This window comes from Rhinoraja longicauda, chromosome 34 (assembly GCF_053455715.1).
Source record: "Rhinoraja longicauda isolate Sanriku21f chromosome 34, sRhiLon1.1, whole genome shotgun sequence".
Lineage (NCBI taxonomy): Eukaryota > Metazoa > Chordata > Chondrichthyes > Rajiformes > Arhynchobatidae > Rhinoraja > Rhinoraja longicauda.
The window spans coordinates 15986608-16013548 of NC_135986.1; the positions used below are offsets into that span (position 1 = coordinate 15986608).

General features: G+C 49.1%; 1 protein-coding gene and 1 pseudogene across 1 annotated transcript; both read left to right on the forward strand.

Moving 5' to 3' along the window:
* The first annotated feature begins 11171 nt into the window (after positions 1 to 11171).
* Positions 11172 to 11547, forward strand: LOC144609700 (histone H2B 1/2-like; annotated as a pseudogene).
* Positions 11548 to 13382: 1835 nt separating this feature from the next.
* Positions 13383 to 13790, forward strand: LOC144609702 (histone H2AX-like). Its single transcript, XM_078428204.1, has one exon. It carries the CDS (start codon positions 13410 to 13412, stop codon positions 13788 to 13790), a length of 381 nt encoding a protein of 126 aa, XP_078284330.1. The 5' UTR covers positions 13383 to 13409.
* The last annotated feature ends 13151 nt before the right edge of the window (positions 13791 to 26941 follow it).

Consider the following 26941-nt stretch of genomic DNA (forward strand, 5'->3'; position numbering starts at 1 on the left):
TCTCTACATCACTATCTATATCTCCCGTTTTGCTTTCCCCTGATTAGTCTGAAGAAGGGCCTCGACCCGCAACATCCCCCATTCCTTCTCTCCAGAAATGCTGCCTGTCCCGCTGAGTTACTCCGGCATTGTGTGTCCACGGTTTAAATCAGCATCTGCAATTCCTTCCTACACATCCCAGTTTCAAGGAACTGTGTACTTGCACTCCTAGATCCTTATGTTCTACAACACTCCCCAGGGGCCTGTCATTTACTGTTCAGGACCTGCGCTAGTTTAACTTACCAAAGTGCACCAGCTCGCACTTTCCTGCATTAAACTCAAATAATAATTCCCCAGCCCAATTGCCGAACTGATAAGGTACTGCTGTAATTTTCTATTGAAGAATAACTGCAGATGCTGGTTCAAATCGAACGTATCACAAAATGCTGGAGTAACTCAGCGGGTCAGGCAGCGTCTCATGAGAGAAAGAATGGGTGACGTTTCGGGTCCAGACCCTTCTTCAGAATGATGTCAGGAGAGGGGTTGGAACAAAGATAGGATGTAGTGGGAGACGGAAAGACAGTGGGAGAAATAGAAAGGGGGAGGGTAAAGGGAGGGACAGAGAAACTATCTGATGTTGGAGAAATCAATGTTCATACCGCTGGGGTATAAGCTGCCCAAGCGAAATATGAGATGCTGTTCCTCCAATTTGTGGTGGGCCTCACTATGACAATGGAGGACGCCCATGACAGAAAGGTCAGACTGGGAGTGGGAGGGGGAGTTGAACTGCTCAGCCACCGGGAGATCGGGTTGGTTAAGGCAGACTGAGCGAAGGTGTTGAGTGAAACGATCGCCGAGCCTGCGCTTGGTCTCGCCGATGTAGAGAAGTTGACACCTCAAACAGCGGATACAATAGATGAGGTTGGAGGAGGTAAAGGCGAACCTCTGTCTCAACTGGAAAGACTGTTTGGGTCCTTGGATGGAGTCGAGGGGGTAAGTAAAGAGACAGGTGTTGCATCTCCTGCGGTTACTGGGGAAAGTACCTGGGGAGGGGGTGGTTTTGGGTTGGCAACGGACGAGGGGGGCAGGTTGTTACGGAGGGAACAGTTTCTACAGAAAGCAGAAAGAGGAGGAGATGGGAAAACGTGGCCAGTAGTGGGATCCCGCTGGAGGTGATGGAAATGTTGGAGAATAAGATGTTGCATACGCTGGCTGATGGGGTGGTAGCTCAGGACAAGGGGGACTCTATCCTTGTTACGAATGGGGATAGGGGGTGCAAGAACGGAGGTGCGGGATATAGAGGAAGCCCTGGTGAGAGCCGTATCTATAATGGAAGAAGGGAACCCCCGTTTCTTAAAGAATGAGGACCTCTGATGGCCTAGTATGAAACATCTCAACCTGGGTGCAGATGTGGCGTAGATGGAGGCATTGGGAGAAGGGGATAGTTTTTATTGGAAACAGGGTGGGAAGAAGTGTAGTCAAGATAGCTGTGGGAGTCAGTAGGTTTGTAGAAGATGTCAGTCACTAGTCTGTCTCCTGTGATGGAGATGGCGAGATCCAGCAACGGTAGGGAGATGTCCGAGATGGTTCAAGTATATTTAAGAGCAGGATGGAAATTAGTGGTGACATTTACGAAGTCTGTGAGTTCTGCATGGGTACAAGAGGTAGCACCAATGCAGTCGTCAATGTAGCGGAGGTAGAGTTCGGGATGGGGCCAGTGTACGCCTGGAACCGGGATTGTTCGACGTGCCCTACAAAGAGGCAGGCGTAGCTAGGGCCCATGTGAGTGCCCATAGCTGTGCCTCGAATTTGGAGTAAGTGGGAGGAGTCAAAGGAGTAGTTGTGGAGGGTAAGAGCCAGCTCTGCTAGGCGGAGGAGAGTATTGTTAGATGGAGATTGGCTGGTTCTATGGTCGAGGAAGAAACGGAGGGCTTCAAGACCATCCTTCTGCGGGATGGAGGTGTAGAGTGACTGGACATCCATGGTAAAGACGAGGGAGTGGCGGCCTGGAAACCGGAATTTATTGAGGAGACGGAGAGCATGTGAGGTGTCTTGGACATAGGTGGGTAGGGATTTCACGGTGGGGGGGGGGGGGGGGGGGATAGGATAGAGTCGAGGTAGGTGGAAATTGATTCGTTGGGACATGAACAGGCAGAAACAATGGGTCTGCCAGGACAGTTCTGTTTGTGGATTTTAGGGAGAAGGTAAAATCGGGCGGTGCGGGTCTGGGGAATGATAACGCTGGAGGAATTACAGGGCAGATCGCCGGAATTGGTGAGATCAGTGATAGTGTAAGTGATTAAGGTCTGGTGCTCGTCAGTGGGGTCATGGTCCAAGGATAAGTAGGAGGAGGTGTCAGAGAGTTGTCGTCTGGCGTCAGTCCGGTAGAGGTCAGCGCGCCAGACTACCACGGCACCTGATCACCCCTCTTCCTGCTGCTCTCGAATGTAAAATGCCCGAGCCTGCCCAACCTTTCTGTACAACTCAGACCCTTAACGTCTGGCAACATTCTCGTTCATCTTCTCTGCACTCTTCCCATCGTGACAATATCATTGAAGACAAACTACGGAAAGATGGTAAAGCAACAGTGTTGGCGTAGTGGGCATATGTAACTTCCCCAATACTCAAAAGACATGCTCAGTACAAAAGACATGGAAGGGGTAGAATGTATTTATTTTATTTGATACATCCAAGAAAGTTTCCTGAAACAGTATCTGGATAGTGCAACTCGAGGAGGGATCAGACTGGACCATGTACGGAGAAACAAACATGGCCAGATGACTGGTGTTTCAGTGGATAATATTATCCGGTGGAAGTGGTGGAGGCTGGCTCGATTTTATTATTTAAGAGTAAATTGGATAGGTATATGGATAGGAGGGGATTAGAGGGTTATGGTCTGAGTGCAGGTAGATGAGACTAGGTCAGGGAGAATGGTCGGCGTGGACTGGTAGGGCCGGACAGGCCTGTTTCCATGCTGTAGTTGTTATATGTTATATATGTTATATGTTATATGTACCGTCAGCACATACATACTTTAAGATAGTCATGAGTAAGGATAAGTCTGGATCTTGGGGTAACATATTGGGGTAAGCCATTAAGAGCAGGAGCTAGCGAGAAACAAAATGGGAGAATATTATTAGATAGGTCCACATGCGAGTCGATTAAAGTGTAGTTGTTCAGAATTCAGTTCCAGTATAGTCCTGTAAGGAGGAAGGATGAGGAGGCAAGTTAACGGAACTATAAATGACCAAGGACCGTGCAAATTTGATCAATACGTTAAATAATGTTCATATAATGTAGAGACAGATGAATTCAGACGGGTAACATGAGGATTAGAAAGCAAGCTAGAAAAAAACAAGTCAGCAGTTCGAAGGGTCAAAAGTTCCCGTGAAATGTCACTGACGTCGGATTAAAGAAAATCCCAAGGCTTTTTGTACGGATTTGAACCGTTGTGTGGACCGAGCTGAAACTATCACTCCGCACCGTGTTGCTCCGCGTTAGAAATGCGGCACCTGACCATGACGCAATAAGACAGAATACAATGCATCTGGAGAAATTTGCGGGAGTGTTCGGAATCATGTCAGATTGATTTAAACATCGGAGAAAGCAAAGACGCTGGCGCACCTTTATCGTGGTGGTATCTACTTGCTGGGCCCAGAACAGGTGGGGCTCGCGGTGGATGAACGTGAGGGGGGAGGGGAAGACAATGAGGACCCGGCTTGGGGGGACCGCCGTGAGGGATGGTGGGAGAACAAGGGGGACCCGGTGTGGGGGAGGGGGGTTCTCTAGTCTAGTCAAGTCAAGTCAAGTCAAATTTATTTGTCACATACACATACACGATGTGCAGTGAAATGAAAGTGGCAATGCCTGCGGGTTGTGCACAAAAAAGAATTACAGTTACAGCATATAAATAAAGTTAATAAGTTACTATTGGTGTCGACAAAAATTTAGTCTCTGGGGTTATAAAAGTTGACAGTCCTGATGGCCTGTGGGAAGAAGCTCCGTCTCATCCTGTCCATTTTCGCAGCGTGACAGCGGAGGCGTTTGCCTGATCGTAGCATCTGGAACAGTCCGTTACTGGGGTAGCAGGGGTCCCTCATGATCTTGCTTGCTCTGGATCTGCACATCCTGATGTATATGTCCTGCAGGGGGACGAGTGTAGTTCCCATGGTGCGTTCTGCCGAACGCACTACTCTCTGCAGGGCCATCCTGTCCTGGGCAGAGCTGTTCCCAAACCAGACTGTAATGTTGCCGGACAGGATGCTCTCTACAGCCCCAGAGTAGAAGCAATGAAGGATCCTCAGAGACACTCTGAATTTCCTCAGTTGTCTAAGGTGGTAAAGGCGCTGCTTAGCCTTACCCACCAGTGCGGCAATGTGCGTTGCCCACATCAGATCCTCTGTGATGCGGACTCCCAAGTATTTAAAACTGCTCACCCTATCCACAGTAGACCCATTTATATCCAGTGGCGTGTACGTCCTTGGATGTTTAGCCCTTCTGAAGTCCACAATCAGCTCCTTTGTTTTAGTGACATTCAAGTGGAGGCTATTGTCCTGACACCAGAGTGCCAGATCAGCCACCTCCTCCTGGTAGGCCTTCTCATCGTTGTTGGAGATCTGGCCGACCACCACAGTGTCATCAGCAAACTTGATGATGGAGTTTGAGCTGAACCTGGCCCCACAGTCATGTGTGTACAGGGAGTACAGTAGGGGGCTAAGGACGCGGCCCTGGGGGGGATCCTATGTTCAGGGTGAGGGAGCTAGATGTGTGTTCCCCCATCCTGACCACTTGGGGCCTGGCAGTGAGAAAGTCCAGGACCCAGGCACACAGAGGGGTGCTAAGCCCCAGTTCCAGCAGCTTCTCAACCAGTCTGCTGGGGACTATTGTTTTGAATGCTGAACTAAAGTCAATGAACAGCATCCTCACATAACCCCCTAGCTGTCCAGATGAGTGAGAGCGGTGTGTAGAACCTGGGAGACCGCATCATCCGTGGACCTGTTCGGACGGTATGCGAACTGTAGTGGGTCCATGTTGCGAGGAAGGAGGGCGCAGATGTGCTTCTTGACTAGCCTCTCAAAGCATTTCATGACAACCGAGGTGAGGGCCACCGGTCGGTAGTCATTTAAACACGCTGGAGAATCTCTAGTCTAGATTCCTCTGCCCATGGGATAAGTCTGCGTTCGTTTGTTTCTTTGTTCATTTGTTCCGGTGAAGGCGCTGTGCACAGGACAGGCAGCCAACTGTCGCTTGTTTTCACTTTGAATTTCAAGTTATTGTGTACCTTGTGTGTTGTGACTGTCGGCAGACCAATTTCCCTCCGGGGATGAATAAAGTTTTATCGTATCGTATCGGATGTATCGCATCCAGGATGTTAACGCCAGGAATTTGATGCCATTACTTCCCTTCATCATCGACCCTCAATCTAAATAGGTGCTGCTAAATTAGATCACTGTACAATTGGTGGTTGGTGGCCGACACTGGATGCGGTGGGCCGAAGAGCCTGATTCTGTCTTAAATAACTTTGATTATTTAATCAAACAATGACTTGCAATATAGACCCGCGATGCCTTTAAGAGGGGAATTTTTTGAGCGTTCGCTGAAGACAGAAGCACATTCACTGGTTGATTGGAACCAGGCGCATCCACGAGATTCACGCGGGAATGCGGGAGGCGGCGGACTCTGGGCCTGCGGCTGATTGGGTCATTCATTGAGTGGCGGTAAAAGAGCGCCGGGTGAAAAAGGAGGAGTCGGCTCTAGTGCATCATTCACCCGGAGACTTGGCGCGTTGAGATGGACGGGTTATGGGCACTTTGTTTGGCTTTTGCTGCAACCTATTCAGCGCAGCCGCCCTCTCTGCATCTCCCGGCCGATAAATGTTGGCTGTCTCCTCAATTCCGCAAAGACTGCGGGTTTGTGGGGATTTCTGGCCGCGAGTGCGTGCAGAGAGGCTGCTGCTTAGATGCAGATAGTGCGCATATTCCGCCGTGTTTCTATTCAGCCGCATCTGTGCGGGGCAGGGAGCTGGTCAAATTGGGTTGCATTGGAGAGGGTGTAGATGGGAGCTATAGTTTGTGACCTGTTGTACCGGGTCTCGACTCTACCGTGCATTATCTAACAGCCTTTCATTGCCCATTCCACAGTGTGCACAAAGGACGGGCAGATTCTGGTCGCTATCGCCAAGGATGTGACGCTGCCCCCTGTAAACCTGAGCAGGGTGTACGTGAAGAATGGGTCCGGAGCCGAGTGCCGTCTCACCGCCGCATCTACATATGTTGTGCTCTTCCAGTTCGCGCTCACCGAGTGTGGCACCACGCAGCGGGTAGGTGTTGGGGTGGGGGTCATGACAGGCGCCCGCGCAGGCACTGATGGTCTTTTGTTTCATGTAGATGTACGGAGGGAAGGTGGTTTATGAAACGGACGTGTTGGGACAGTTTGAGATCTTGCATGGAGCTCTGTCCTCGGTGAGCCGGGATAGTCCGTTCAGGTGAGTTTGGGAACGGCTTATGCGGCGAGTGGGTGTGAGGAGCCTGAAAGAGAACGGACACTTGCCGACCGGCAAGTGTCCGTTCTCTTTCAGGCTCCACGTGCAGTGGAGTTACGAGGAAAGCCAGGAGTCCGAGCTGCAGGTATAGACTCCGTATAGACTCGCTTACTCCGCCACGTCCTGCCAATGAGACCGCCCCCTTCTTCTGCAACTGCGAATAACGAGAGGTAGCGAGTGTTCCGTTGCTCAGTATCCAACTGCAGGCTCTCTGCAAATACATACTGGCCGCCCTTTTTCTTTCTCTCTGCAGATGGCAGATACCGGAGCTGGTACGTGGCCATTGACTACCCGATCGTCAGTGTGCTGCGGGACCCCGTGTTTGTGGAGGTTCGTGTGCTGAACCGCAACGACCCGACCCTTGTGCTGGTTCTCGATGACTGCTCGGCGACCCCAGGGCCCGAGCTTTATTCGGGGCTCCGCTGGGACCTCCTGGTGAACAGGTGAGGGTCGGACCGTGAGTCAGATTGGGGAAGCCATTGGTGAGTGTGAGGCCCGCTGAAGATCCTCTCGCTGTCTTTCTCTGTTGAACCCTCTGTTCCTCTGTCGCAGGTGCCCGTTTGCTGGTGACAACTACAAAACCCGCCTGGTCCCCGTGAGCGCCGCTTCCCACCTGCGCTTCCCAACGCACCATCAGCGGTTTGTAGTCAGCAGTTTCACTTTCTGGGACCGCGTTTCGGCCCGGGCTCTATGCGGAGAGGTGAGTTTCCGGCGGTTTTGCGCGGGCGCTCACTTGGCTGTGCTGCTTCCCCGAGTCTTTGGAACAGTGTGGCGGCCCCTGTTCCCCATTGACTGGAGAAGGTTTACTTCCACTGTAGAGCTGAGTTTACTCTCCAGGTTTACTTCCACTGTAGAGCTGAGGTTTGCTTTCCCTCCCACCGTGAGAACTGCGCGGCTTCCTGCAGCCCCAGTAAGTACATCTGACGGCGGGAGGGGGGGGTCGTTGATCAGGTTGCGTTGATTGCCCGCCCCTATTCCCCCTCAAGTGCAGTGAACGGCCGTGATTCGTCCGCTGCCCTCGGCTGTTCAGGGTTTAAACCGGTCCTCGGAGGATCTGCGATATTGGTAAACAGGAATGTGGCGGAAGCAGTGCGGGAACCTACTCCTTGACTGGTGGCTTTTGTTCGCGTACCGGGGGTCAGCAACTAGGTCGCCGATGCACAACGTGACCAGGGAGTGTCTGAGCCCCGCGGTCAGTTGCCGGAGATACTGACAGCTTGGTTATGGGCGGTGAGGACGTTATTCGATGCAATCAGTTACCCATGGCGGGCGGTGGAAAGACTAAGGTGACAGTTTTCCGGTAGAAATTACAGCTTCGCGTTTGTTCGTGGCGGGAGGTAACGTCGGTGAATGAACCAACATTCACAGCGCCCCAGACGTTGGTCGGACGATCGGGTAAAGTTTTCTATCCGCGCTCGCTCCCTGTCGGGACCGACTGGCCGGCACTTGGAGTAGATTATCGGGGATAAGGTCCAACTACGGCCCTAGGAGTGGCCGAATCTGGTGGCGGCCGGGGCTCGTGATATTGACTACGAGAGTGGTCCCAGATTTCATCGTCTTCTGCAGCGTGGAGGTGCTGTGAGGCTGTTAATTTTAGACCTAACCGTCGTTCTGCCACGGCTCTTCCCCCAACTGGAGAACCGACTGACCGTTGCCCCGGCAACTGTGGTAAACTGTACACCCGCTTGTCTTATCCCATCCCCCAGAAAGTCGAAGAAGCGCAGAGGAGCGGGCTGGGATCTTGGTGACGGCCGCTGGTCCCATCATTCTCTTTGAAGACGAGGAGCGCTTGTCTGCTGGGCTCCACCAGCAGGAGGAAGGTAAAGGATGTGGCTGTAACTGGCAAGGGCGCGAGTGCCTGGAGCCGCTCTAACCCTGTCTTGTTCCCACAGACGCTGCTGCTGATGTTCCGTCCCTTGTCCTTCCTGGAATTGCGGCCGGGACGGCGCTGCTCTCCGTGGCTCTATTGGTCGGCACTATGGCTCTATGGAAACGGGAGACTGGTGTGAGGGCGGGTTGTGTGGCAGCTCCCTGGAACTGTAGGTGGCTGTTGGAGAATAAACTGCCGCTGTCACTGACCCCCGCTCTCGTTGATTTTTTAATCCGACAGCGCTTTGCTCCGCATTCCAATGCGTTGTTGGTGATTATAGTCGATGGCAGCGTCTGCAGATCAGCACCAAACTTTCGGCTCCGATTGCATCAGAATTCAATCGGTCGAAATCTGTTCCACTTGTCGGAGTGTGTCGGGCAATTGCCTGACTGAGGGTTACTCTTTGGTCGGGCCGTTTGATGGCGGCTCCATCTGAGATCATGAAGATATTTGCTAAATGGCTTTGCATTCTGTCATCTTAGTACAATGAGCATCGGCGACGGTCAGTGGACGGTTCTCCCGGCTTTCCCGGTGGTCAAAAGTTTCGGGTCAATGACGGTAGTGGTTCACGTATGTGGTTAGAGAACGAATAAAGTATAGAAATGGTATGTGGACTGGATTTGGTATTCAGGAATGCGCGGCTACTGGACTGTTCTCGCAAACAATGGGCAATTAAACAATTAGATTCCAGATTTGTTGCGCTCATTCTATCTCTGTTGCTGGGGCGAAGGCCTTCCGTACATTAGCCTTCAACATTCGAGGCAAGTAGCATGGAATTTAGGACGTGGTTAGTTGTAGAAGACGTTGATACCGAACTTCTTCCCACCCTGTCTCCTGCAAAAAAAAGTCTATCCCCTACTCCCAATTCCTCCGTCTATGTCTCATCTGCGCCAGGATGAGGTGCTTTTTACACTAGGGCATCAGAGATGTCCTCTTCCTTTAGCACAGTTTGGGTTATTCAGTTCAGGAAAATAAGCAGTTGATTTTCAAAGTGCAGAGATACAGAAGGATATGGCCAGGACTCGAATGCCTGAGCTATTGGGTGAGGTTTGTCTAGCTAGCACTTTTCGCCTTTGAGGACAGGAACTTGAACTATAAAGGTGTATAAAATCAAGAAGCAAATAGCACACCACTAATTTCCATCCCGCTCTTAAATATACCTGGACCATCTCCCACATCTCCCTACGGTTTCTGGATCTCACCATCTCCATCACAGGAGACAGACTAGTGACTGATATCTACTTCAACCCACTGACTCCCACAGCTATCTGGACTACACTTCTTCCCACCCTGTCTCCTGCAAAAAAAGTCTATCCGTCTATGTCTCATCTGCGCCAGGATGAGGTGCTTTTTACACTAGGGCATCAGAGGTCCTCTTCCTTTAGCAAACGGGGCTTCCCCTCCATTACAGACGAGAATCTCACTAGGGCCTCTTCTATATCCTGCAGCTCAGCGCTTGACCCCCCCCCCCCCATTCGTAACAAGGACAGAGCCCCCCTTGTCCTCATCAGCTAACGTATCCAACAAATTATCCTCCAAAATTTCCGTCTCCTCCAACGGGATACCACTACTGGCCACATCTTCCCATCTCTTCCCATTTCTTTGTTCCGCAGAGACCATTCCCTCCATAGCTCCCTGGTCCACAGGTCCCTTCCTACCCAAACTACCCCCTCCCCGGGTACTTTCCCCTGCAACAGCAGGACAAGCAGCACCTGTCCCTTTACCTCCGCCCTCGACTCCATCCATGGATCCAAACAGTCTTTCATGGTGAGGCAGAGTTTCACCTGCACCTCTTCCAACCTCATTTACTCCATCCAGGTGTCAACCTCTACATCGGTGAGACCAAGCGCAGGCTCTGCGATCATTTCGCTGAACCCATCCGCTCAATCCGTCCTATCTACCTGATCTCCTGCTGGCTCAGCACTTCAACTCCCCCTCCCATTCCTAATCTGACCTTTCTGTCCTGGGCCTCCATTGTCAGAGTGAGGTCCAGCGCAAAATGGAGGAACAGCACCTCATAATTCGTTTGGGTAGTTTACACCCCAGCGGTATGAACACTGATTTTTCTAACTTCAGCTAGTCCCTGCTTTCCCTCTCTCTCCCCTCCCCCTCCCAGTTTTCCCTCTGGTCTTCCTATCTCTGACTACATTCTATCTTTGTCCCGCCCACTACCCTGACATTAGTCTGAAGACGGGTCTCGACCCGAAACGTCACCAATTTCTTCCCCGAGATGCTGCCTGACCCGTTGATTTACTTCAGCATTTTTTGTCTACCTGTGGTTCCATATCCATGTTCTCCAGCGATGCTGCCTCACCTGCTGAGTTATTCCGGCACTTTCATATTTCAATAATTGCTCCACTAATGAACTTGTACTAGCTGACCTTTAATTGCAAGGTGTTTACCTTTCTCATGTTTTATCCCACGAGACGTCAGTATCCCGCACTCACCACGTAAAGGATGACAAACGACAGCTTTCGGGGCTTTCTGCTGTATTAAACAGCAGCGGCCACTGCACCAGATCGGTGCCAATTCCCAGTCCGCAGAGTGACCCGGACTCGACACGTGACAGTGGGAGCGGATTCTGATTGGTGCAGCGAGATATTGTGACGTTCCCCTCAGATATCCAATCAGAGCGTTTACGGGGAGGTGAAATTATTCATGTCTCCGACCACCCAATGACGATATGCTCCATCCCTAATTAGCATAGGGCAACGCTCTGCCTATTTAATCCGCGCTCCGAGCGGCTTCCGGTCACTCCTGTGTTGGAAATCCTCCGGGGAAATGCCTGACCCGTCGAAAGCAGCTGCCAAGAAGGGCGCCAAGAAAGCTTTGCCGAAATCAAATAGGCAAAGCGGGCAAGAAGCGCAGGAGGTCGAGGAAGGAGAGTTACGGCATTTACATCTACAAAGTGATGAAGCAGGTTCACACCGACACCGGCATCTCCTCCAAGGCCATGAGCATCATGAACTCGTTTGTCAACGATATTTTCGAACGCATCGCAGGCGAGGTTTCCCGCCTGGCTCATTACAACAAACGGTCGACCATCAGCTCCCGAGAGATTCAGACCGCCGTGCGCCTACTTCTTCCCGGGGAGCTGGCCAAGCACGCCGTGTCGGAAGGGACGAAGGTGGGGACCAAGTACACCAGCTCCAAGTAAAGATCCGCACATTGTTGACAAAATACCGAAAACTCAACGGCTCTTTTAAGAGCCGCCCACATTCTCGCAGAAAGAGTTGTCCTAATGTATCCAAATCCAAAATAGCTTTATTTGTCATTCGTACAGAACGAGATTACTTAGCCAGCAGTACAAAAAAAAACACAAGACACAACCCCAACACAAACATCCTTCACAGTTACTCCAAACACCCCCTCACTGTGATGGAGGCCAAAAACTTCCCCTCTCTCTTCCCCAATGCCCCTCCCACGTACAGACAACTCGACCCCTACCGCAAGGAGATGGAAAGTCCACGCGGCTGAGCCGCACCGGGTGCTGGAAAGTCCCGCGGCCGAGCCGCGCCGGGCGCTGTTCAGTCCCGTAGCCGCGCCGCACCGGGCGATGGAAGGCCCCGCGGCCGATCTGCACCGGGCGCTGTTCAGTCCCGCGGCCGAGCCGCACCGGGCGATGGAAGGCCCCGCGGCCAAGCCTCGCCCCTAGGAAGAGACCTAAAAAAGAAAGGTTTCCCCCACCCCCCCCCCCCCCCCACACATACCCCCCCACACACACATACACCCCCCACACATACACAACCAAAACAAAACACCCCAACACCAACACACAAACACAAAGGACAAACAGACTGCCAGCGAGCCGCAGCCGTTAGGCGCCGCCACACGTGACGACATTGAATCGCAGCAGAATTGTTTCAGGATATTTTTGTTGGGCAAATTATTTCACATTATGTTTAGTGATGAAATGTTTCAATACGCGGGATATTCCCGGTATCCATTTACGTTCCTGTCCATTAAACAGAAGTAAAACTCCTTCTTCACGTTGCTTGGCCCGCTGCGGACCGTCCGGCGCGGCCTGCAACCACAACAACCTGACCGCGGGAGAAGACAGCAGGAGAAGGGAAAGACATTGTGGCCTTCCATCACAGTGAGGAGAGGACTGGAGGAGACTCACTGTGATGGATGTTTCTTTGATGGATGTTTCATTTTTTGTGTGTTTTTGGGGTTGTGTAATTTTAATGCCTATTTAATGCTTTTATTGTTGGACTGTGGGTGACTGAATTTCGTCCAATATTGGATGACAAATAAAGCTATCTTGAATCTTGAATCTTGTCCCAGTCACCATACGTTGTGCCCACGCGCAGCCGATTAGTGCTGTCGTTGCTGTTTTATTTACTATGGATACTGCGGTTTATTAACTCCTGTCTTCATCTCTGTAACTGTTCTAAATTGCATTTCTACTTGGCAATTCATTCAGTCTTTCAAGGAGGAACTTTTCACACTAGCCCAAACTCCGACTTTTGTGAAAAGGGACCAGTCGATAATCCGACACCGTTTACAAGGTGGCCGATCGCTAATTGATGCCGAGAATCTTTTTTGTGATCGGTTGCCGGCCCAAATAAATCATAAATTAACTGGGTTGAGCCGTATTGCCCAGGGTTCAAGGTGGTCAATAATCAAGAGTATTTAATTATCAAATATGCCGTCAACGGAACTATGGAATTCTTACTTGCAGCAGTATAATTAACATCTTAACGTAATGCACTTAGATAAAAAATGATAAACAGAAAAGCAATGATTATGTGATGTAACAAATTGTATTGACATCCAGATTTATAGTTTGGCGGGCTATTTTAAAGTTCTGGTTTTGGAGGGACTGGCAGTTATTTTCAGCGCTTTTGTGGCGGGTTTTGATTGGTAGATAAAACAGGTCAGTGATTGGGTTATTCTTCTGACCAATGAGATCAAGTGCTTTTTCACCAATCATCAGCGGTTCACTGGATTCCTCAAAAATGTACAAGATGGGCGAGTGTGATCATTTTCTCATTCTGCGTGTACAAGATTCGGGAGATGTCTGGACGAGGAAAAACCAGCGGCATAGCTCGGGCCAAGGCCAAGTCTCGCTCGTCCCGGGCCGGATTGCAGTTCCCGGTTGGCCGTGTACACAGGCAACTGAGAAAGGGCAACTATGCTCAGCGTGTTGGTGCCGGAGCCCCGGTCTATCTGGCTGCTGTGCTCGAGTATCTGACGGCAGAAATCCTGGAGCTGGCCGGCAATGCGGCCCGGGACAACAAGAAGAGCCGCATCATTCCCAGACACCTGCAGCTGGATGTCCGCAATGACGAGGAGCTCAACAAGCTGTTGGGAGGAGTGACCATCGCTCAGGGCGGTGTGCTGCCCAATATCCAGGCCGTGCTGTTACCCAAGAAAACTGGCGGAGCGAGCAAGTAAGCGAGAGAAACTGAACATAGTAACCCAAAGGCTCTTTTCAGAGCCACTCACCATGTCTGTGGAAGGGCTAATCTTTCGCGACTATGCTTCGAGCGGGAAAAGTGTTCATTGTTATTGTCGAAAACCGACCCTGCACATTGAGTTGTGTATACAGTGATGTAGCGGTAAACAAACTGCCTTGCAGCGCCACAGACCCGGTTTCAATCCTGACTAGAGGTGCTTGCCTGTACGCAGTTTTGTCCGTTCTCCCCGTTTCCTTCCACATTCAAAAGACGTTAATTGGCATAATGTAAATGTACCAAAAAAAATCCCATGTATGTGTAGGATCGTGTTCATGTGTGGGGATTGCTGTTCGCTGCTGACTCGCTGGCCCTTAGGGCCTGTTTCCGCGCTGTACCTCTAAACTAAACTAAACATGAAACAGCGGTTGACTGATGCGGAAAGGTAAGTTTTGGCAGATATTCTTACAACAATAAGGTCCCTAATCTATATAGTTCAAAGCACATTTGGAGGTTGTTGTGTACGGAAGGGTGGTGTGTGGTTTTTGGGATGTAGCAGCTCCTGAACCTGGACGTTACAGTTTTCAGGCTCCTGTCCACCTTCTTAAATGGCAGGTGTGAAATAAGGGCATAGCCATGGTGGTGTGGGTCTTTGCAAGCTGCCTTTTTGAGGTAGCAACTGTTGTAGATTCCTTTGATGGGGGCAGGTCAGTACCCGCGATTGACTGGGAGTGTTTACCAGTTTTTGCAATCTTGTTCATTCCTGGGCGTTCGATTTGCCGAACCAGGCAGTGATGCAGCCAGTGATAGAGATATGCTCTCTACTGTACACCTGTAGAAGTTCATGAGAGTATTCGTTGACATACAGAATCTCCTCAATCTTCTATAGAAGTAGAAATGTTGATAGGCTTTATTTATGATTGCATCTAAGTGTTGGACCCAGGTCATATCTACAAAGATGTCCAGTCCCACGAATGTCCAGCTTTGACTCTCCACCACTGTCCTGCGATGAAGGCAAATTCATGGATCCTTATTTTTCCATTCCAAAGTCCACAATCAGTTCCTTGGTCTTATTGACTGAAGTGTGCGCATGTATGGGGCTCGGGCCGGCTAGGGCCTGTGGAATCAGCAATAATTTCCAGGCGCTTTGAAGATGTGTATTACAGAAATGAGTTGCTTAAAGCTTAAATAAAGTTTAAGTAAATTAGAATTTTCATTTGCCTCACAACAATTTAAGCAACTCAATCTCAGAAGTTAAGCAGTGTGACATTGAGATGGAGAAACTATTGAAAGCACAAAGCTTCGATCTGGATTTCAACTCACCTACTGCAGCAAAGGAATGGAAGCTCTGGCTTCATACACTAAATAACTACTTTGATGAGTGTGGCGTCAATGCACCAGACAAATTCAGGACATTAATAAGCTCTGTCTCATGATGTATATGATTACATAGAGGAATGTACAACTTATGATTCTATTGATGTACTAAGCAGACTCTTCGTTAAGACACCCAATGTAATATTTGCTCGACACCTCCTTGCTACTCGTAAAACAAAAACCTGGTCAATCACTTTATGAGCAGTTACAGCTGATCAATATTGACAGGAACTTATTTGAGACTCTTTTTTTCTATGGTTTGACATCGCCTTTAATACGACAGGGACTATTGGAAAACAAAACCTTGGATCTAGTCAGCTTACAATCAAGCTTGTATAATTAGTGTAAGAAAATAACTGCAGATGCTGGTACAAATCAAAGGTATTTATTTCACAAAATGCTTGAGTAACTCAGCAGGTCAGGCAGCATCTCAGGAGAGAAGGAATGGGTGACGTTTCGGGTCGAGACCCTTCTTCCAGGGCCGTCTTAACGCATGGGCCTGATGGGCACTTGCCCGGGGCCCCACGAGCATAGGGGCCCCATGCTGATCTGTGTATGTTAAGTGACTTGCAATAAATAAATACTACTTTAAAAATGTAGGTTCAATGTGCTTTTTTCGCAACATTTTCGGTCCCTAAGTGTTTTATTCGCAACATTTTCCATCCCTAAGTGCTTCTCACAGCGATCTGTTTCGCAACAATTAGCTCCCTAAGTGCTATGCTTTTCCATCCCTAAGTGCTTCTCACAGCGATCTGTAAGTGCTTTTTGCAACAATGTAGCAGCCTAAGTCCATCGCTAAGTGCTTTTTGGTAAGTGCTTTTCGCCGGCACGACGGGGGGGCTGGTAGGGAAAGGGGGGTGGGGGAGAGTAACGGTGGGGGCGACGGGGAGGGTGGGAGGAGGAGAGAGTGGGGGTGGGAGGAGGCAGAGTGGGACTGGGGAGGGGGACAGCAAGGGTGGGGGTTGGTGGTGGGGGGAAGAGAGAGTGGGGGAAATGGGGGTGCTGGGGAAAGGGGGGTGGCGGAGAGTAACAGTTGGTCGGGGGAGAGAGAATGGAGGGGTCTGAGAATGGGCACTGGGGGAGGGGGACAACAGGGGTCATGAAATTGTGTTTAGGATTTTTCTTCAGAGCCCCACTCATGCACTCCATTCCCCCCTTAATCCCCCTTAAAACTCCCCCAGACCTGTGCCGCATTAACTTAAATTGGTTTCAGGGGTTTTTTTTAAGAGCCCCACTCACCCACTCCATCCACACCCCCTCAACTCCACTTATCATCCCACCCCCCACCTCATCCCCCCTTATCCTCTTCTCACCCACTCCATCCCCCCAGCCCCCTTATCACCCCCCTCTCTTCCACCCTCCATTCACCCAATTCAACCTCCCTGAACCCCCTTTGAAACTCCCCCAATCCTCTACTGCATTGGTCTAACACTCAGCCACTCCACCCCCCCCCGCGTCCCGGGTGGGGCAGGGGAGGTGCAAGTGGGGGTGGCCAAGGGGGGTGGAGTGGGTCAGTAGGGGGAGAGATAAGGTGGGTTGAGGGTGCTACAATACACGAGAGGCTCTGGGTCCAGGCCTCACTCAATCATACCCTCTCCCCTTCCCTGTTCCCCCTCTACGAGGAATGGGCCCAACGGGTCCACTTGGTCTAGTACTAAACTATAAATATTTGCTGCAATGTTATTGTGTTACAAATGGACATTGTGATTTGTCTCTGATTTAGTATCCCCGGGTTAGTATCGCAGTCACCTCTGCCACCTCACTTGCATGTTGGCCTATGTGTATGGATCTCATGCTGTATAATGTAATTTAGCGTATATGTTACGTCACTTCAACTCAGTTGACATTACTCACATTAGACCTAATTTTCAAGCCTCGTGTATTGTTGAAATGTTTATCATGTTGATTAGTTGTTGCTGTACAGCATGTTTTTAATGTTTCAACACCGATTTTGTTGGAAGTGCCAATAAAATAAATATATGTTTAATTTTATCGACCATTTACATTTTTATTCCTGTGAGTAGTTGTCGTAGGGGCCCCAGTACACTGCTTTGCCCGGGGCCCATAATGCTGTAAAGACGGCCCTGCCTTCTTCAGACTGCTGCCAGGGGGGCGGGACAAAGGAAGGATATAGGTGGAGACAGGAAGATGGAGGGAGAACTGGGAGAGGGGAAGGGAAGAGAGGGACAGAGGAACTATCTAAAGTTGGGGAAGTCAATGTTCTGGACTGCAAGCTGCCGAAGCGAAATATGAGGTGCTGTTCCTCCAATTTCTAGTGGGCCTCACTATGGCACTGGAGGAGGCCCATGACAGAAAGGTCAGACTGGGAGTGGGAGGGGGAGTTGAAGTGCTCAACCACCAGGTGATCAGGTTGGTTAAGGCGGACTGAGCGAAGGTGTTGAGCGAAACGATCACCGAGCCTGCGTTTGGTTTCGCCGATGTAAAGAAGTTGACATCTAGAGCAGCAGATACAATAGATGAGGTTGGAGGAGGTGCAGGTGAAGACTGTTTGGGTCCTTGGATGGAGTTGAGGGAGGAGGTAAAGGGACAGGTGTTGCATCTCCTGTGGGTTGCAGGGGAAAGTGCCTGGGGATGGGGTGGTTACTCAATCAAGCTTACTCATTAGACTTGGCTCAGAGAAATTCAGATGCTCATTTAATGTGTATTCTGCTGCAACTACTACTGTATACAAGCCTAGTCACTCCAGTCTTTCAACATACGACAGTCCCGCAATTCCAGGAATTAACCGAGTAAACCTATGCTGCACGCCCTCAATAGCAAGAATATCCTTCCTCAAATTTGGAGACCAAAACTGTACACAGTACTCCAGGTGTGGTCTCACTAGTGCCCTGTACAACTGCAGAAGGACCTCTTTGCTCCTATACTCAACTCCTCTTGTTATGAAGGCCAACATTCCATTGGCTTTCTTCATTGCCTGCTGTACCTGCATGCTTCCTTTCAGTGAATGAAGCACTAGGACACCCAGAACTTGTTGAATGTCCCCTTTTCTTAACTTGACACCATTCAGATAATAATCTGCCTTCCTATTCTTATCACCAAAGTGGATAACCTCACACTTATCCACATTTAACTGCATCTGCCATGCATCCGCCCACTCACACAACCTGTCCAAGTCACCCTGCAACCTCACAGCATCTTCCTCACAGAGGCAGAGAATTCCACACCTTCACCACCCTCTGACTGAAAAAGTTCTTCCTCATCTCCGTTCTAAATGGCCTACCCCTTATTCTTAAACTGTGGCCCCTTGTTCTGGACTCCCCCAACATTGGGAACATGTTTCCTGCCTCTAATGTGTCCAATCCCCTAATTATCTTATATGTTTCAATAAGATCCCCCCTCATCCTTCTAAATTCCAGTGTATACAAGCCCAATCGCTCCAGCCTTTCAACATACGACAGTCCCGCCATTCCGGGAATTAACCTAGTGAACCTACGCTGCACGCCCTCCATAGCAAGAATATCCTTCCTCAAATTTGGAGACCAAAACTGCACACAGTACTCCAGGTGCGGTCTCACCAGGGCCCGGTACAACTGTAGAAGGACCTCTTTGCTCCTATACTCAACTCCTCTTGTTACGAAGGCCAACATTCCATTGGCTTTCTTCACTGCCTGCTGTACCTGCATGCTTCCTTTCATTGACTGATGCACTAGGACACCCAGATCTCGTTGAACTCCCCCTCCTGCAACCTCTGCATTATTCCCAGGAATACCTGCCATTGCTGTTCTACCGTCTTCCCTGCTAGGGCCTCCTTCCAGTCAATTTTGGCCAGCTCCTGCCTCATGCCTCTGTAATCCCCTTTGCTATACTGTAATACCGACCCTTCCGATTTTCCCTTCTGCCTTTCCATTTGCAGAGTAAAACTTATCATGTTGTGATCACTGCCTCCTAATGGCTCTTTTACCTCTAGTCCCCTTATCAGATCAGGATCATTACACAACACTAAATCCAGAATTGCCTTCTCCCTGGTAGGCTCCAGTACAAGCTGTTCTAAGAATCCATCTCGAAGGCACTCTACAAACTCTCTTTCCTGGGGTCCATTTCCAACCTGATTTTCCCAGTCTACCTGCATGTTGAAATCTCCCATAACCACCGTAGCATTACATTTTTGACACGCCAATTTTATCTCCTGATTCAACTTGCACCCTATGTCGAGGCTACTGTTTGGGGGCCTATAGATAACTCCCATTAGGGTCTTTTTACCCTTACAATTTCTCATTTCTATCCATACTGATTCAACATCTCCTGATTCTATGTCACCCCTTGCAAGGGAATGAATATCATTCCTTACCATCAGAGCAACCCCACCCCCTCTGCCCACCTGTGTCTTTTCTATACGTTGTGTACCCCTGAATATTCAGTTCCCAGCCCTGGTCCTCTTGTAGCCATGTCTCAGTGATCCCTACAACATCATACTTGCCCATGACTAACTGAGCCTCAAGCTCATCCACTTTATTTTTTATACTACGCGCATTTAAGTACAACACTTTAACTTCTGTATTTACCTCCCCTCTCACATCGTTCACAATTGGCCCTGCCCTTAATTTCTTTTCCCCTCTAGAACTTCTGTTCCCATTCTTCCGAGAGTCTTTTGCAATATCTCCTGTATTCCCTTTTACCTCATCTTCATATTCACAATTTGTTAACCCCTCCCCCCCACTACTTAGTTTAAAGCCACAGGTGTTACACTAGCAAACCTGCCTGCCAGAATGTTTGTCCCCCTGCTGTTAAGATGCAACCCGTCCCTTTTGTACAAGTCACCCCTAGCCCAGAAGAGATCCCAGTGGTCCAGAAATCTAAATCCCTGCTCTCTGCACCAGTCCCTCAGCCATAAATTCATACCCTCTATCTCTCTGTTCCTGGCCTCACCAGCACGAGGTACCGGTAGCAGTCCAGAGATAACCACCTTCGACGTCCTACTTCTCAGTGTTTTTCCCAACTCTCTAAACTCCCGCTGTAGCACCTCCTTCCTCTTCCGCCCGACGTCATTCGTGCCCACGTGCACAACGACTTCAGGTTGATCGCCTTCCCTCACTAGGATTTTCTGAAGCCGGTCTGTGATGTGTTGAACCCTGGCACCAGGGAGGCAACAGACCATCCTCAAGTCCCTCCTGCTGCCACAGAATCTTCTGTCCGTCCCTCGGACTATGGAGTCACCGACCACTACGGCTCTTCCAGACTTCGGTCTCCCCTGTCGTGTATCCTTGCCAACAGGTCCGCCACTCGGACTGGAAACGTCTTCTGCCCCGACAGTTCCCAAGAGGGTATACCTATTTGCAATAGGCACAGCCACTGGGGTCTCCTGTAGTCCACGTCCACTCCCCCCTGAAACAGTCTCCCACCTTCGCTCGACCTGGAGCCTTGGCGTGACAGCCTCACAATAGGTCCTGTCGAGGAAACTCTCGCATTCCCGGATGGCCCTGAGGTCATCCAACCCAACTGCCTCTCCAACTCCACCACACGTCCCTTCAGGAGCTGCACCCGAACAGGGCTGCACCCTTTTGCAAGTATTGCTTATATCACCAATTAAATTGCCTGATTGTCCAATTTACCTGACTTCTCGCTTAAACTAGCACTTATTTTTCTGCTCAGCCAACGGGCGTCCTTGCTCTGCTCCCGGACTTTTCAAATTGACTACTAGCTTCCTCTTGGCGCTCTTTTTAAACTGCCTGTTCAACTGTAATTAGCACTCACTTTTCTGCTCAGCCAACGGTCATCCTTGCTCTGCTCCCGGACTTTTCAAATTGACTACTAGCTTCCTCTTGGCGCTCTTTTTAAACTGCCTGTTCAACATGTAATTAGCACTTACTTTTCTGCTCAGCCAACGGGCGTCCTTGCTCTGCTCCCGGACTTTTCAAATTGACTACTAGCTTCCTCTTGGCGCTCTTTTTAAACTGCCTGTTCAACTGTAATTAGCATTTACTTTTCTGCTCAGCCAACGGGCGTCCTTGCTCTGCTCCCGGACTTTTCAAATTGACTACTAGCTTCCTCTTGGCGCTCTTTTTAAACTGCCTGTTCAACTGTAATTAGCACTTACTTTTCTGCTCAGCCAACGGGCGTCCTTGCTCTGCTCCCGGACTTTTCAAATTGACTACTAGCCTCCTCTTGGCGCTCTTTTTAAACTGCCTGTTCAACTGTAATTAGCACTTACTTTTCTGCTCAGCCAACGGGCGTCCTTGCTCTGCTCCCGGACTTTTCAAATTGACTACTAGCCTCCTCTTGGCGCTCTTTTTAAACTGCCTGTTCAACTGTAATTAGCACTTACTTTTCTGCTCAGCCAACGGGCGTCCTTGCTCTGCTCCCGGACTTTTCAAATTGACCTTGCAGTACCTCCTTCCTCTTCCTCCCGATGTCGTCCGTGCCCACGTGCATAACTACTTCCGGTTGATCGCCTTCCCTCGCTAGGATGTTCTGAAGCGGGTCCATGACGTCTTGAACCCTGGCACCAGGGAGGCAACAGACCATCCTCAAGTCCCGCCTGCTGTCACAGAATCTACTGTCCGTACCTCGGACAATGGAGTCACCCACTACTATGGCTCTTCCTGACTTCGGTCTCCCCGGTCGAGTCTCCTTGCCTGGATTAGAACCACCAACCTGTCCGCCGCTCGGACTGGAAGCGTCTCTGCCCCGACAGCTCCCAAGAGGGTGTACCTGTTTGCAATAGGCACAGCCACCGGGGTCCCCTGTAGTCCACGGTCACTGCCCTTTGAAACGGTCTCCCACCTTTGGTTGACTTGGACCCTTGGCGTGACAGCCTGACAGTAGGTCCTGTCCAGGAAACTCTCGCATTCCCGGATGGCCCTGAGGTCATCCAGCTGCTTTTCAACACCACCACACGTTCATTCAAGAACTCAGCTGGGCACAGTTCTTGCAGGTGTATTGAAAGATATAAGATTATTAAGGGATTGGACACGTTAGAGGCAGGAACCATGTTCCCAATGTTGGGGGAGTCCAGATCCGGGGCCACAGTTTAAGAATAAGGGGTAGGCCATTTAGAACGGAGATGGGGAAAAACTTTTTCAGTCAGAGAGTTGTAAATCTGTGGAATTCTCTGCCTCAGAAGGCAGTGGAGGCTAATTCTCTCAATGCTTTCAATAGAGAACTAGATAGAGCTCTTAAAGATAGTGGAGTCAGGGGGTATGGGGAGAAGGCGGGAAAGGGGTTCTGATTGTGAGATCAGCCATGATCACATTGAATGGCGGTGCTGGTTCGAAGGGCCAAATGGCCTACTCCTGCATTTATTGTCTATCTATTGTCCTGGTAGTGCAGCTCATACAGTGGTCTGATGGTGACACCTGTGTCTGCTTCATGCTGGGAGTTGCAAAGCCCATGCAATGTACGTATTTAAATGCCCGTACCTGTAAAATCCACTGGTGTTTTGTTTGTTGGCCTGTATCTTCACATTGCAAAATCCTACAGTGCAACGACCCGTGTTGTAAGGTCTGTGTGCTCACAGTGCAACAGCCCACGTTGCATGGCCCTGTGTCCTCACAGTGCAATGGCCCGCGTTGCAAGGGCCTGTGCCCTCATAATGCAATGGCCCGTGTTGTAAGAGTCTGTCCTCAAGAGTCAAGTCATGACTGTGTTGTTGTCAGATACTGTATCCTGAAACCAAACAGTGAAATTCTTTCTTGCAGCAGCAAAACAGATATGTAAACAATGTACTCTGCAATCGGCATAATAACCAACAAGTGTGAAGTTCAGGAGATAAAAAGAACAAACAATAATAGTGCAAAGACAAATTTAATTGTCCCAAGTCTAAGTAGCTATGGAGCTTAGTTGGAGTTTTAGTGTTTAATAGCCAGATGATGTTGTGAAGAAGCTGCTACAAAACCTGGACGTTAGCGTTTTCAGGCTCCAAAACCACCTTCGCAATGACATTGGTGAAATGAGTGCATGGCAAGATTAATGTTGGTTGCCTTTTTGAACCGCGACTCTGCCAGAGCACTTTAACGGTGGGGAGGTCAGAACACATGATGGACTGGGCAGTGTGCAAGAAGGAACTACAAATGCTGATTTAAACCGAAGATAGGCACAAAAAGCTGGAGTGACTCAGTGGGACCGGCAGCATCTCTGGAGAGAAGGGATGGGTGATGTTTCGAGTCAAGACCCTTCTTCAGATTGGTTAGGGACATGGGAAACAAGAGTTATAGACGGTGATATGGAGAGACAAAGAACAATGAATGAAAGATATACAAAAAGGTAACGATGATAAAGGAAACAGACCATTGTTGGATCTTTGTAGCGTGAAAATGAGAAGCTAGTGCGAATTGGGTGGGGGTGGGATAGAGAGAGAGAGAATGCCGGGGCTACCTGAAATGAGAGAAATCAATAATTTATACCACTGGGCCGTAAGTTGCCCAAGAGAAATATGAGATGATGTTCCTCCAATTTGCATTTAGCCTCACTCTGACAATGGAGGAGACCTAGGACAGAAAGGTCTGTGTAGGAATGGGAAGGAGAATTAAAGTGTCCAGCAGCCGGGATATCAGGTAGGTTCAGGCGGGCTGATTGGAATTATGGAGACATGCCTCCAGAATGACCAAGGCTGGGAGCTAAACATGCAGGGGTATTCAATATTCGGAAAGGCTAGACAGAAAGGAAGAGGACGTGGGGTGGCATTGCCGGTTAAAGAGGAGATTAATGCAACAAGGAGAGGCATTAGCTTGGATGCTGTAGAATCGATATAGGTAGAACTGCGAAATAGCAAAGGGCAAAAAATGCTTGTTGGAGTTGTATACAGACCACCAAACAGCAGCAGGGAGGTTGGGGATAACATCAAGCAGGAAATTAGGGATGCGTGTAATAAAGGTACAGCAGATATCATGGGTGACTTTAATCTACATATAGATTGGGCCAACCAAATTGGTAACATCGCTGAGGAGGAGGATTTCCTGGAATGTACACAAGATGGTTGTTTAAGCCAACATGTTGAGGAACCGACTAGAGGGCAGGTCATCGTAGTCTGGGTATTGTGTAATGAGGAAGGATTAGTTTGCGATCTTGTTGTGCAAAGCCCCTTGGGCAACAGTGATCATAATCTGATGGATTTCTGCATTAGGATGGAGAGTGAGATGGTTAATTCAGAGACAAGGGTCCTGAACTTGAAGAAAGGAGACTTTGATGGTATGAGACGGGAATTGGCTTGGATAATCAGGCAAATTATACTTAAAGGGTTGATGGTGGAGATGCAATGGCAAAGATGCAACTCCAAAAAATGCCTGTCTGGCGAAAAAATAAAACGGGGAGGGCGGCTCAACAGTGGCTCACAAGGGAAATCAAGGGAAGTGTTAAATCTAAGGAAGAGGCATATGAATTGGCCAGAGGAAGCAACAAACTGGAGGACTGGGAGAAATTTAGAACACAATGGAGGAGGACAACGGGGTTAATTAAAAGAGGGGAAAGAGCATGAAAGAAAAAAACACTAGTCTTACTGTCTCCGACTACATTCTATCTTTGTCCCACCCCTTCACCTAACATCAGTCTGAAAACGGGTTTCGACCCGAATCAATAGATCCAGGATCAGGTCCTGTGGATTGGAGGATAGCTAATGTTATCCCACTTTTCAAGAAAGGAGCGAGAGAGAAAATGGGGAATTACAGACCAGTTAGCCTGACTTCGGTGGTGGGAAAGATGCTGGAGTCAATTAATAAAGAGGTAATAACAGTGCATTTGAATAGCAGTAAAAGGATAAGTCAGCATGGATTTATGAAAGGGAAATAATGCTTGACTAATCTTCTGGAATTTTTTGAGGATGTGACAAGTAAAATGGATGATGGGGAGCCAGTGGATGTAGTGTATCTAGACTTTCAGAAAGCCTTTGATAAGGTCCCGCACGGGAGATTGGTGACTAAATTTAGAGCGCATGGTATTGGGGGTAGAGTGTTGACATGGATAGAAAATTGGTTGGCGGACAGGAAGCAAAGAGTAGGAGTAAACAGGTCCTTTTCAGAATGGCAGGTAATGGCGAGTGGAGTGCCGCAAGGCTAGGTGTTGGGGCCGCAACTGTTTACCATATATATTAATGATTTGGAAGAGGGAATTAGAAACAACACTAGCAAGTTTGCGGATGACACAAAGCTGGGTGGCAGTGTAAACTGTGAAGAGGATGTTAGGAGGTTGCAGGGTGACCTGGACAGGTTGAGTGAGGGGGCAGATGCATGGCAGATGCAGTATAATATAGATAAATGTGAGGTTATCCACTTTGGTGGAAAAAACATGGAGGCAGATTATTTTCTCAATAGAGTTAGGTTAGGTAAGGGGGAGGTGCAGCGAGACCTGGATGTCCTTGTGCACCAGTCACTGAAAGTTGGCATGCAGGTACAGCAGGCATTCAAGAAAACTAATGGAATGTTGGCCTTCATAACAAGAGGATTTCTGTATCGGAGTAAAGAGGTTCTTCTGCAGTTTTATAGCGCCCTGGTAAGCCCACATCTGGAGTATTGTGCACAGTTTTAGTCTCCTAATTTGAGGAAGGACATCCTTGTAATTGAGGCAGTGCAGCGTAGGATCACGAGATTGATCCCTGGGATGGCAGGACTGTCATATGAAGAAAGATTGAAAAGACTAGGCTTGTATTCACTGGAGTTTAGAATGATGAGAGGGGATCTTATAGAAACATATAAATTTATAAAAGGACTGGAAAAGCTAGGTGCAGGAAAAATGTTCCCAATGTTGGGCGAGTCCAGAACCAGGGGACACAGTCTTAGAATAAAGGGGAGGCCATTTAAAACTGAGGTGAGAAAAAACTTTTTCACCCAGAGAGTTGTGAATTTGTGGAATTCTCTGCCACAGAGGGCAGTGGAAACCAAATCACTAGATGGATTTCAGAGAGAGTTGGATAGAGCTCTTGGGGCTAGTGGAGTCGAGGGATATGGAGAGAAGGCAGGCACGATTATTGATTGGGGACGATCAGCCATGATCATAATGAAGGGCCGAATGGCCTCCTCCCGCACCTATTTTCTATGTTGCTACGTTAAAACCACATCCTTCCTACAATCTGGTGCCGTTTACTGTTCAGCCAAAATGCAACACTGTGCAGGTGTGTGAGTTAAGTTCCTTCTGCCATTCCTTGGGCCTCTGGCCCAACTGATTTAGATCCAGCATCAATCTTAGATAACCTTATTCACTGTCCACTCTACCACTAATTGAATATCAGTAAACTTACTAACCAAGACAATCGCATAATCATCCAAATGATGGACATAGATGATAAACAACAGTGGACCCAGTGCTGATCTCTGCAGTACACCACTGGTCATAAGTCTCCAAACTGTGAAACAGACCTACAGAATCATCTCTACCAAACCAGTTTTGTATCAATTGGCTACTTCACTCTGCATCGCTTGTGATCTAACTTCTGGACCTGCCTACCATACAACACCATGTCAGGCCTTGCTAAAGTCCATGTAGCAACATCTGCTGCCTGTCCCTCACCAATTTTCATGGTTCCTGTTTGAAAAATTCAGTTAAATTCATGAGTCACAATTTCCCTTTCACAGAACCACCGTGACTGTTCCTATTCAGTCCTTGCCTTTACAATTGCAAGCAGAACCTGTCTCTCAGAATTCCCCCCCAGTAACTTTCGCACAATTCACTTTAGGCTCACTGGCCTGTAGTTCCCTGCCTTTTCCTTGCAGTCCTTAAGTAAAGGCACCACTATAGCCACCCCACAGTCTTCCAGTACCTCATCCATGGCTAACAGTGATGCAAATAACTCTGCAGAGCCCCTGCATTTTCTTCCTTGGTTTCCCACAC

What these genes read in the sequence shown, in the direction of transcription:
- LOC144609702 (XM_078428204.1), top strand. Translation starts at nt 13,410, where the DNA reads ATGTCTGGACGAGGAAAAACCAGCGGCATAGCTCGGGCCAAGGCCAAG.